The sequence below is a fragment of the Colius striatus genome, chromosome 3 (genome assembly GCF_028858725.1).
Source record: "Colius striatus isolate bColStr4 chromosome 3, bColStr4.1.hap1, whole genome shotgun sequence".
In the NCBI taxonomy this organism is placed as follows: domain Eukaryota; kingdom Metazoa; phylum Chordata; class Aves; order Coliiformes; family Coliidae; genus Colius; species Colius striatus.
The window spans coordinates 72,140,126-72,152,920 of record NC_084761.1 but is presented as its reverse complement, the minus strand read 5'-3'; the positions used below and the strand labels follow the sequence as shown (position 1 = coordinate 72,152,920).

Below are 12,795 nucleotides of genomic sequence, written 5' to 3'. Positions count from 1 at the left end.
TCAAGTCAATGACATGGGGAACTTTGTTCTTCTGTTAACCCTCAATGTACACCAAGGTCCTGCAGAAGAAGTACCGAGATGAGCTTCCATATACTTTGCTGAGATTCAAACCCCTCTTGAGAGACCATTTCCACACTTGTAAGCATGCTCAGGCAATTTAACTTCTCCTCTGTCACTACCAAAAATTGTGCTAATTAATGACAATGTGCAGAACTCAGATCCAGTTTTAGGAAATTTCCAAAATCTAACATTTTCTATTTCACTCTGCATGTGAAAAATCTTCATGAATTGTTATTTGTGTCAATTCTGGAAAATGCCAGCAAAATTCAGAATTTGGCTACCTCCCCAAGTCTGATTTTAAACATAATTTGTGCCAGAACTAGAAACGTTTTAAACTAGAAAAGTTTAAAATCAGCATCAGTCAGACCTCTGCGCGGCCTTTTGTTCTTAAAATAAAACCTTCCCTTCATTTTGAGCCACATGAAAACTAGGTGGTGAATCAGCTTTAAGAATAAAGCAAAAATACATATTCTGCTGTTCATCAGAAAGTGATGCAGTTTTAACATTACCAAAACACATTATACTTTCCATCTTTTAACTATTCCCACTTAAAAGTGACCCACTTTTAAGACACACATTCCATTTGCCATAAAGATTCATCAGCAAAAACACTCCCAAATATAGGGAAAACTTGATTTGGAATAATTTGGAATAATAACTAATCCATAGTTCTTACTCTGAAATATGAGAAAGTCAAATCCGACCAACTGTCGAAATTTCTTTCTTTGGTTGATTTTAGTTTGTGGGGTTTTTTCAAGTTGTTCTTGTCAAACCAGGTGAAGATAACTTTTGCTCAAAAGAGTTTGGGAGGCAGGCACCATTTTAAAAAATATACCATTTTTCCCCCCATGTTTTATTTAGAAGTTCAAAACTCAAAGATGAGCCACTTACATGTTGTAAGGAAGGAAGGGACAAGAAGCGATATAATATCCATTTTGTGAAATATTTACCCAGAAACGTTTTCCCCAGACTGAAACCTGAGAGTTTGTCCTCCATCATTTACTTCAGTATTGCCGTTACGAAAATTCAAGGAGGTACAAGGAACTTTTTCTCCTTGATAGGATTTTGCTGAAAGTCTGCAACACTTATTGGGGAAAAGACCTACTCTTGCAAAACATCCTGCAAAGGACAACTGTGTTAAAATAAAAATCAACATAAACTGCATGCCATATTACATATTTAGTCGTTGTTTAATTTTGGAAATCTGATAATGCTCATAAAGCATCTTTGCTAGATGACTAATTAGTTGGCATTCAACCTAAAATGATGCCAAACATAGCACATCTCTTGTACGCGTGCAGAAGTGTCTGTAACCTCTCTGCAGAGACTAAATTGCAAAAGGCTTTCAGTTTCCAAATGATTCCTCTGGGTGCTAATAAATTTAGCTTCCCTCTCACTTAAAATGTAAGCTAACTTACAGAAGGCCTCATTTATTCCATACACTCAAAACAATAAAGAAGTGATCAATGATGCCAGGTGCTGTCCTTTAACAATCACGACCATGCATGTGAGCACTGTATATGGCATGTGCGGAACGTGTTGGCATACGTGTCAGTGTGGATGGATCACGTGTGTGAAGAAGATACTTTTAGAGGAGGAAGAAACTATTTTGCAACATAAACCTACGCATAGATCTTGTTCAATCCTGTATAGGAAGCAGCCTATAAAACACTCATTATAGCTTTGAGCACCATAGGAAGGGTTGTAGCATTTCTTTTTAAACCTTTCTCTTTTTTTCCTTTCAAAACTGTACCTTTAATATCTTTTTTCCAAATTACAAAATAAACTTTTGTTTCACCTGGATCCTAATGATTTTTGGTTCTAAGTCCCTACATAGCGACAGCCAAACCAACAAAGAACAGCAAGTCTATCTGCTTCTTCAGCAACACAAAACTGTATCTTAGTCGAAAGCACAAAACCGCCACAGGTGAAGGCAAATTCGAGACTCCTCCACTTACTAACTCCTATGCAGCAATTGAGTCTGCTACTTCTAAATCAAAGCTGGAATCCGAGTAATTGGGGTAAAGAACCAGTGTGCTCTGGCAACGGAGCTCTTGTCTTCCCTAACTAGTAGAACAGAATCCATCAAAGACCTGACCTCTTAGGCTAGTTAAAGTACACTTGTTTCTGTTAGGACCCGATCCGTGGCATGTAGGGGTCAAAAACTGGAGAGAAACAGAAGAACCTGAATGTTAGACACATCCCTCCATCCTCATCAAGCTAATGCACACAGGCTTCGGGTTTGAGTTTGGTTGTCTGGGGTTTTTCCAGCGGAACGGCAGCAGCCCAGGCAGTGGGCAGAGCAGACAAGCGGGGGCTGAGCCCGGGACCGCCCCAGCAGGGCCCCCACGGCCGCGGTTTCTCTGCCCCCCCACCCGCAGCTTTCGGGGCCAGGTGCTGCCTCGCTGCCGCCTCATCCCTCCTCGGAGGGCTCGGACCCCGGGGCAGGGAAGGGGACACAAACACGTTTTCGGTCGGTAACGGGTAGGTAGGAGCGGCTAGAGCTGCGCTGTCCGTCGCTTGCCCGCCGTCCGTCCACCCTCCCCCCTACCAATGCCGGCACCGCTCCGCCACCGTACCCCCGAATCCCGGTCGCAGCCGGTTGTCATAGCCATCCAGGAGGCTGTTCAGGATGCTGGTGAAATTCTCCGGCCACAATTTCTCCTCTTTTTTGTTCTGCCCAGGCGGCCCGGTGAGACTACGAGGAAAAGGGGGACTGGGTGAGCGGGGCCGGCGGCAGCCCGCGTGGGCAACGACACTGGGACCGGCCGCCCCGGACCACCCTCCCGCCAGCCGCCGCCGCCGGGGGTACTCACCACGTCGCCAGGCACAGGTAGTGCAGGAGGGCGATGGAGAGACCCGAGGACATGGCGATGGCTGGCTCCTTGGCAGAAACCATCTTTGCATGCCATACTTCACGCCTGGGCACGTTAAACGCCTTGTCCGGGGCGGGGAGGGGGACGCGGGGCCCGGCGGGGGGGCGGCGGCGGCGGCAGCCCCCGGCGGCCCTACATGCGCGGCGCCCCGGTTGCCAGGCGCCTGGCACGGGCGGAGCAGACGCGACTTTCCCCGCACCGTTAACTCTCTCGGGGCAACAGGCGCAGCGGTGCCCGGCGCTCCCTCTCCCTGCGCCCACCCCCGCCCCGCCCGCGGCCTCGCGCTCCGCCCCGCTCTCCCCTCCCGGCCGCCCCGTGCCACCGGGCGGCCGCCGCAACACCCCCGCGCCACCCTCGCTCCCACCGCGGGCGGACGCGGGGCGTGAAGCCCGTCCGCCCGCCGCCCGATGGAGGGGGTGTGGGAGGATGAAGGGCTGGGGGTGGCCAAGTCTTCCTTCGTCCCGATCATCTCTGCTCCCCAAGGGAGGCAACAAAACCGAGAGCGCAGCGAGGGGACGTGGAGGGGACGTGATTAATTCCCCGCCGGAGGGACCCTCTTGTTCCAGTGTAAGAGGAGGTGCGGGGAGACGAAAGAGAGCTCTGACTTCAAGGTTACAACAGAGCGATCCCAAAACGGATGGGAGTGAGTGGGTTATCCTGAGTTTCTAAAAGCAGAAACGCCAGAACAAGGGAATAGTTTCATGCTTTTTTTAAATTTTTTCTCCCTTCTTTTCATTCTTATAATTAGGAAACAAGATTTGGTGACCCAAATAATTTCCATTATGCAAGGTCCAAGACATTCTGCAACAACTACAGTAAAATCCACTCAGAAGTGTTGCTAGTCTGTCACAGGCTATTGGGATGGTTGAGCAGAGAGGGGAAGAGAGGAGGAAGGGAAGGGGGTGCCCCCCCCACACAATAGGTGTTGGCAATAAACAACTTGCTCTTCTGATCAAGTGTGCTGCAGGGACAATTGATTATGTTTGGAAATCAGTGTGGATGTCAATTTTAATGAGGATGGTGAAGTTCATCGTGAAGGAGCACATAGAGGAGGTATTGTAATTGACTCCAAGACTACAGTACTGTCAATGCTGACAGAAAAGGGTGTTATTCATTACTTGCTACAGTATCTCCAAGCTCCGAAATGCCTGATTATCTTCAAAACTACTGTACACTTGAAATCTCCCTGATTGTACTTCAGAGATTTTTCCAGCTAGGATGCCCTTTGCTGATTCCTTTGAAAAACAATTAAAGCTGTGCTTGAAATCCATTTAGCTTGCTGATACTGTTTATCTTTAGAAAAAAAAAATCGTCTAGGCAGTCAGTTCTGCTTCCAATTTTAAAAGCCCTATTTAGGCCTCTGCAGATTACTTACTAGTCTGCTTCCTGAGATTTTGACAGGATTCTCATCTCTTGACTGCCTTACAGGATCCTGATCTGATCGCCTTATTGGAGCAACTAATGCTTTCTCTGCTGAAACCCCACAGAGCGGGCAGCTTGCCTACAGACGGCATGCACACTCCATGCAGTATTTGCAAGTTTGGACAATGTTGATGGTAAGACATCACATCAAGGTCACTTCAGCTCCTGTCATGAGGCTCTAGGGGATGCTTGCTCAACTCCACACACAGGTGAAAACCAGCATGCAAGCAAGAGCCCATTGCCCTGGCTCCATTATCAGTCTGATTTGTAATGACAGAAGGATGGATCAGCAGCTCTTCAGAAGTCTCATTTTACCACATAGATAAGTTGGCCTGGGTTAATCAGCCACTTTCGATCTTCTATGAGGCGGTGTAATTTGTTTTTTTCAGACCAATCTTCTGCCAAGAGGATGCTTGGAAGTGGCCTCCATAAGAGAGTGTCTAGTTTTATTGTGCTTTGTAAGAAAAAGCAATTCCGTGTTACAGAGCATTGAAAATATTTCAAAGTGAGTTTACCTGATCTAGGGATACCTCCAAAAATTTTGCTGGTAGAAGCCAAACTCACAAAACTAAAGCAAGGGCAATAGATGGTAATTGAGAACTGGGAAGAATCCTGCTATCTAGTCATAGACACAGAGCAAACCACGGCTCCACAGCACTGCCGCTTCTAGCAGCTGCCATGGAAGAAAGCCAATAACACCCTGGCAGAAACAAGGACACCCTTAGGTTTGGATTGTTTTATTACCTTCTGCATATGTATAGGCACCTGCACAAACTGAAATAGAATAGTGGAGTGGTATTCACCAGTGTTGATCTCCTCACATGAATGTCCTGCAAAATGTTATGGCTCAACCTCCCCCTCTCAAATCCATGCCTAGAGTCATAAGGGACATGAACGCTGTAGGTCAAGTAGTTCTACTATAGGTAGAAATCAGAGAACGTCACTCAGTTAAGCATCTTCAGCAAGTTTAGGAGCTCAGCTGGTCTTTGATTCCTATACTCTATAAAACAAAGAATAATATCATTGATACCTTTTGCTTCTTCAGTACAAGTACTTCAGTAAAGGTAATATCAGGTTGAAAGATTTGAAGACATGCCATGCCAGGGCACAAAATATTTGCCAGACAAGAAGTACTGACAGTTTCTAAGATGATCCTGATGTTTTTTCTAATAAAAGGTATATATAGTGCCCTCCTGTCACACTCTCCCTGCTGCAAGTTGTACTGGTGTAGGACCCAGGTGGCATCTGGGTGCATTTACTTCCTACAAGTGCTAAAACTAAAAGAGAAATCACTTTCTCTAAATCTAAAAAATGACTTCTAACACTTCTCAAATTTATCAGTGCATAACATCTCCCTTAGATCCAGCAATGACTACCAAGAACTCAGCAAGATTAATACCAAAACCCGAGACTGTTGTCCTTGATATCTGAAAAACTGAAAACCAAACTTCTCAAAAAATAGGCTTGAAGAAAACATAAAGCAGTTTGAAATAGCAGTATACAGACCTATAAGCCAGATATATAATTTCTGAGTACTTTTTTATATCTTCTGATATATGTAATGCCCTGGCTGATTTCATCTTTAAAAAAAAAAAAAAACATTTTAAGAGATATTCTGGATTCTTTTGTAATGTACTTGTAGCATAGTCACATATGGAAACCCCCAGGGTGCTTCTTTGCCACCAGCAGATGCATGCTGGTTTTAAAAATACTGCTTTAAATGGTCTTTGATCACTTCAAATAATTTCTGGGTTATATTATCATTAGTTCTAAACAGACTTGATGACTCTGAGAAGGATTTAGTGGTCACAGGCTGGATTGTTGGTCCCTAAAAATGTTTGCTGAATTCGGCATTTTCTCAGCTTCTCCAGCTTTTACCACAAATTCTTCCAAGATTTCTCTGAAGAAATCTCACCCATCGTGGACTATTGTAAGAAGGGGGCTATTTTTGCCTACCTCCATATGCTCAGAAAACACTTGAATATCTTAAATAGACTTTTTTTTTTTTTTACTGCCACAATGCTGATGTATCCTCCTAATGATTTCTGATGAAGCAGACATTCTGGCCATGCCTCAAAAGCAGTTTTATGTAAAGCTATAGATCTTCAAGTATAGCTTGATCATTTTTTTTATTCATCACAAGACACAGAAAAGCAGAAGAGTTTTTCACCACTCTTCTCATTTCTATGTTATCATCAGATTAAGTGGAAAGAAAAAGGAAGTCAGTACTTTCTCATGGAAGGCATTATTTAACCTTTTCAGGTTGGGGTTATTCATGGTTTGTTTGGTTTTTGTTTTTTTTGGTTTTTTTTGTTTTTTTGTAAACTATAGGCTATACCAATATTCCAGGTTATATAGGTAAATTATAGTAACATCTTTTTTCCCAGCACATTTCATTATTCATCTGATTTTGTCCTGGTTTAGTTCTGGCATCAATTCCATGAACGCAGCAAAGCTTAGGTGGAAAAGATTGGAAAAATCTTTAATGCCCAACTATATATTGCAGAGTTAAAAGCCTCTAATCATTAGAAAAGAGGAGATAAAACTCAGATCCCTGCCAAGTGCCTAAATTTGTATCTGAATAGCTAAGTCACTTGCTGGGCTTTTTACAGGTTCCGCCCAAATCAATAGTTTCTTACAGTCTTGGTCAAATGTCTTGTCTTCAAGGGTGTCCTCTCTAAAGGTGAAGAATTGAGTAATCATCCTTTTGAAAATGTATACCCCAATCCCATTTTTGGTAGATAACCAAGAGAATATATGCTTACTTTTTGTGTACAGCTAACTAGAGGGTCTTACAAGTCTCCTCCTTGCACCTCCTCAAGAGTGCAAAGAGTCTTTCACTCCTTTCCTCTAGTTCATCCACACACATTAAAGAGATTCTAGGAATCTACCACAAAATCCATCTGTCTTTGGCTTTATCAGATCTTTGATTTGGACCTCAGGAGAAGCTCTAACTACCTGCTCAGTGCAGAGTCTTCCATTAGTGAGGACACCAGGATACTGTGGGCCTTGATTGCACCTCTAGTGATGTGCTTATGTTTAAGGAATTGGGATTTTGGGTCTGTTGATTGCAATTTAAGATCTGCTCTGGGAGCAGTAAGATAGAGGCTTAAGCTCTTTGTGGCTCTTTTTCCAGTCCAACTTTCCCTCCTTGCTGTATTTCTAGCTGTTTTCTTTCCAGCTTCTTATTTCAGTATTTGATCACAAAGTCGTTACCTCCAGTTTTAAAAGGATCCCATTGCATTCATTGCAGCAAATGTGTTACCAGATGCACTTCATTCTCTCGAGAATTTAAAGTCTAACTAGATAAGACTAATCAAGGACTGGACACAAAAAAGCACTATTATTTCTGTTTTTCTGGGAACTGAGATGCAAAAGCTTAAGTGGCAATGCAACATCGTAACACCATGTAGTAATAAACTTGCAGCAGCACGGGAGCTGAATTCCAGTCTGTTGTGTCCCAGGTCAGTTCTTCAATCGCCACCTCAGCTGTATTTCTGTGTAAAACTGAACCTTCAGCTGGCACAGGCTTGCTTCATGGCCAGAACTCCTACGAAACTGCAGGAACTGATGCTGACATGCATTTAGCTGTGTATTTTTTCCTCTGACATATGGTATTTGCAAGACTGTTCTCCAGTACTATGGTTATTTTAACACACATGTCCTTGATTGCTTAGAGTTAGGCTAGAAAATCCTCTGAGTAACAAATATATATATATATACACACACACACACACATACACACATATATATATTGCTGTTACTGAATGCAATAGGATTATGTGGATTCTTCTAGTGATTGACACATGGATGTTTAAGGAGGTAAACTGTGAGCTTTATATTTAAGGGGACCTCTACTCTACAGACTGCAATGGAAACATGTTTGTAGAAGCATTCACTGCAGGAACTGACAACTGGGGGTAAAAAGTCTTCCCTAGCACACACATTCACGTATTCAGACATGTTACTGACCCACACCACATCTGCAACAGGAGCCTAGAGGAACCTCCTTGGGGTCAGACTGGGGAATACAGCAGATCTCCCAATTTCTATCTCTAAAATGGACATCCCCAGAAAAATACAATAAGATCTCTTCACATAGGGGAGAACTGATTTTTTTTTTTAAAGGTAGTATAAGCCTATGTCCATTTCACTGAGGTGAAGAACACAGCAGACAGGCTTGTGGGAAGGAAACTGGGAAGCCACTGCCTTGAAGTCTTTCTTTCCCTGTCAGGGTTGCAAAGTCTAATGCAAAATATGTTAAAAAATTTGTTTGCCTCGAGCAACAGTGGCAAACCTTCTGTTGCTCTAAGACGCAGCAGGCAGGGCAGAGAGAGGGGCCAGAGGCTGAGGCAGGGGCAGCTCATGAGGGCTGCTATGACTCACAAGTAGAGGGGAGGAAGGCTGGGTTTTCCAACTTGTGTCTTCTTCAGGTTCCTGTTTTCAGGCATAGCCACCTAATTTTAAGATAGCTGCATCCTGCTGCTGGCCCCTGCCCCCAGAGGCAACCAGAGAGCAGATGCACCAACAAACTGCCTCCTTGGATGGCTTCATGTTCCAAGTCCTTACAGGCCTGTTAATCCCAGAAGTCTACAAGTCATATATAGATGGCTGGGGAATTAATTAAATATGTCATGGGAGCCATAGCTCTGTCTCCTGACTCACACTGAAGCCATTAGCATCAGCCCTAGTGATTTTCTTCCTGACTTTTCCTCCTGCCTATGAGCTTGGCTTGCCCAGGTTTCTCAAAGACAAGAGGAGCCCCTTTTTCCTTCAACAGAGAGAGAGAGGGAAGTTGAAAAGTCTCTGAATTGTATAATGGGAGAGGGGAAGAATAAACACTTTACCTAGGTGTTTTACAAGGTACTGCTTAAAGAACACAAAATCCTGTGGACAGATGAGTAAAACAGACTTCTGTATCTCATGACTATGCTGGGAAGTTGGTGAACTGTGCTCAGTACCACCTCTACATGGACAATGATGTTCAGTTAAGAAGAAACACTTTGCTTTGATTTGGTTCACTTCCCACCACTGCTCTCTTTGCTGATGTCATCCACACATATTAACAGAAAAATTGTCATTTCTACCTTGGAAGAGACACATCCTTCATATCATGACATTTTAAGAAATACCATGGCTCCAGCAGGAACAAGGCACTGAGTCATCTAAATGTGTTCTGCATCTACCTTCTTACAAGGGATAGCTTGTACAGTTGTACACCAACTGGAGTCAAAACCTTTATAATGGTAACATCTCTGTACTAAATAATAATATCACTGTTCATGTGTTAGGTAGGAAACATGTCCTTTAAAGTGTTTTAGTATAAAAACAAACAGAATTATTTTTTTATGCTAACAGAGCTGCCAAGCAGACTTTTGCAGTAGCCCAGGGGTCTGTAAACAGCTGAGCAAACTGGCATTTAGGGCTGTACTTGTAAGCTCTGCTTGCAAAGGCAAAATTTGACACTGTGGTAATGCACTTAATCTTCAGAAGACACAAAACCAGTCTGCTCTTCATTACCATCTGGTGGTTGTTGCAAGGAGTGGCATTGCTCACATCTCAAAAAGGAACTGAGGGGAAATTTCCTACCATGACAGGAAAGAGCACTGCAGCAGCAGTAGACAGCACAGAGGGGCTGGATTTGTCTTACAGGCATTGACAGGGAGCCACCAGGTCCAGAAAATACTGACAAAATGAGTAGGTGGAAAAGTGAAAATTAAGAAGCGTGTGGTGGTACTTTAGCATTTCATCAAGTGATTTAAAGCATACCTGAATACCATTTGCAAGGAGCTGAGAACTGCTTGGGAAGCACAGTGCACTGTTCCCTCCCACTGACAGCAATGGCAGCTGAGACCATTTTGCAAACAAAGTATCTTCTTAACCACTTTTAATAACTAGTTCCCAGATCTCCTCCACTACCTAACCAGAGAGGTACCTCACAAGTGGTATCCTAACAAGAGCCCTGTGTCCTTGGTGGTAAGCAAGAGGAAAGTAATCCCCCTACAGCTATACAGGGAGATAGCTCTCCTCCCACCCAGTTCATGAGACACTGTAGAGTCTCATCCCCTTCCCACACAAATGTTTCATCAAAGGGAAACTGCAGTGTGATTCAGCTTGGAAGGGACTTTTGGAAGTCATTCATCCAATTTCCTGCTCAAAGCACAGCCAACCTCAAAGTTAGATCAGGTAGCTCAGGGCCTCTGAGGAGAGCCTCACCTTTTCCAGTCTCCTTCGGAATATTTCTTATCCTTGAAGTATTTCTTATGAAGGAAGGGTAGACTGCTCTTACAGTGAGTGGAAGTACAGTAACTGATGAAGTACAACATCCTTTGCTTTTACCTAAGTGTATACATCAACAGATAATTGATACACATTGACAAGTCCACTCTAACTTTTGCAACGGTAGAAATATCACCTCTTGGCCACAGCCATGGGTGGTACTGGTCTGCATACACTATGGGGTCGATCCACTACAGCTACACTACATTGAATTTTTCAGGAATGGCATGCAATGAAAACAAAATAAATTCATTATTGTAATTCTAAAATTCACAAAACATAATACACTTAAAACCATAAATAATTTTATGGCTCAGTTGTGTTTACCTTTAAAGACAATGCACTCTTCAGTTCCTGTCCCAGTTCTTCCATGGATTTCTGTGATTTTGGATAAGTAATTTAGGGTAAATCTTCTCAACAAGTGTGGCTAATACTATGTGCATGAATGTATATAAAGGCTTTTATACATAAGAGTGACCCAGATTTCCTGGAGGACAAATACCCAAATCTCCATTTAAAATTTTGATCCCTAGACCTCTGTGTCCGAATTTCCTGTTCTGTGAATTTTAGTCTTACATATGTTGCAGGAACACTTGAAGGTATTAATTAGTTCAAATGCACACAGTGCCCTACAAATGCAAAGCATATAAATACTAAGAATTATTATCAAATAGGTCAGTACTTAAGGAATACTCACGCCCTTGTTAGTTTAGACATTTCGTCGACTTTGTGTCTCAATTTGGATATTTAATACATAATCAGCTTTCTAAGTATTTCCTTGCTGGACACATGCATCAGTGCACACAAGATTAACACCATCTGAGAATTAAACACTCTTTAGCCGACACACTGTCTACACAAACAGGCCTCTGCAGTCACCTCCCTGGCCTCTTAGCCCACTTAGCCATGAGAAATTAAAGACTTTCATTGCTGATGGTGAAAATGAGTGGGTGTAAAACCCCATGGACAAAAAGGAAGCTGAATATTTTACAGACACAAATACATAGTTTGGACTTCAGAAGATTGTTTTAAGAGGATGGATAAGGTCTGTACTCACAAGCACTCTCTCTTATCTCATGGAAAGCCACCTATGTCTTCACTGTCTTCTTACTCCAGAGCAATAAATGCTCTTTTCCGGGCTGTACAGTTCAGCTCACAGCCCAAAATGATTAAGTACAAATCTACCCTGACTCATTTATGATTTAGCCACTAGGGTCATTTACCAACAATAGGGTTCTAAAACTCATTGAACTAGTAAACTAAAAACCTGCCACTCACCCTGGGGACTTTGGATCAGAACCAGAAAGCATTTTTCACTCCAAGTTCCTTACTTACCACAGTGTTGGGCTTTCATCTACATTTATAATTCTTTCCTTTCTTATAGCCTCACTGTTGCTGATTTTATCCTACTGTACAAATGTTCTAATGCCTCACTTCCCCATCTGAGGGACAAGCAATATTTTGCCTTTGTCAAAGAGGATGGACAGGAATTTGACTTGGCTGCCAGTCCTGTGGCCACAAACAGTTCAGTCTTTTTCAAAATGCCCGAACAGTGAATAAACCAATACTTCCTTTTGTTCAACCATCCCTCCTGCAGGCTTTTCTCAGAGCAGTTATCCCTGTGAGAGCCTCTGTGTGCCTACCACTGCAGTGAGAAGAGATACACACCAACAGGAGCTTAAAAAACTAGCAACATCCTAGTTTTGTGATCTGGCTGAGGAATGCCTATCTCACATCCAATGCTCTTTGTGTTCCATTTCTTTTTCCTTCCAATTCTTATCTTTGCACTTATTTTAGCCTTTACTTTAGAGGTTTATTTCAACTAGCTAAAACCGGCACAAATGACAGGGCATAATCCATTTCTCAGTTTATGGACTGCTTTCAGTGACTGCTGCGAGCCCAGGTGACACATACAAATCATGGATTTTAGACCTCCAGCCCTGCATCAGTTAGAGATAAGCAAAATTACTTGTTGTCTTACCCCTCCCTGTTGACAAAGTGACTCCCAGCTGAAAAGATTCACATGTGCTCTGTATTTCAGCAAGCAAGAAGCATCTATCTCACTCATCAAACATGCTCCTGAGACAAGAAAGGAGTGTGCAAGCAGCTGTTGTGTAGGACTATTGCATTTGTTAAGATTATACCCACTTTGTTTTTT

At 43.0% G+C, this 12,795-nt stretch overlaps 1 protein-coding gene across 2 annotated transcripts in view; it reads right to left on the bottom strand.

Moving 5' to 3' along the window:
* The window catches only part of GABRA4 (gamma-aminobutyric acid type A receptor subunit alpha4), a 36,550-nt gene extending 33,583 nt beyond the window's left edge, over positions 1–2,967 (bottom strand). Inside the window, exons 1-2 of one of the 2 annotated variants that reach the window (XM_061992472.1) lie at positions 2,939–2,967; positions 2,640–2,758 (exon numbers count right to left, since the gene is read on the bottom strand). In XM_061992472.1, coding sequence (XP_061848456.1) covers positions 2,640–2,758; positions 2,939–2,967 — 148 coding nt within the window. Of the gene's footprint in view, positions 1–2,639; positions 2,759–2,876 lie in introns of both variants that reach the window. The other variant, XM_061992471.1, reaches the window with a different exon arrangement.
* Between the last annotated feature and the right edge of the window lie 9,828 nt (positions 2,968–12,795).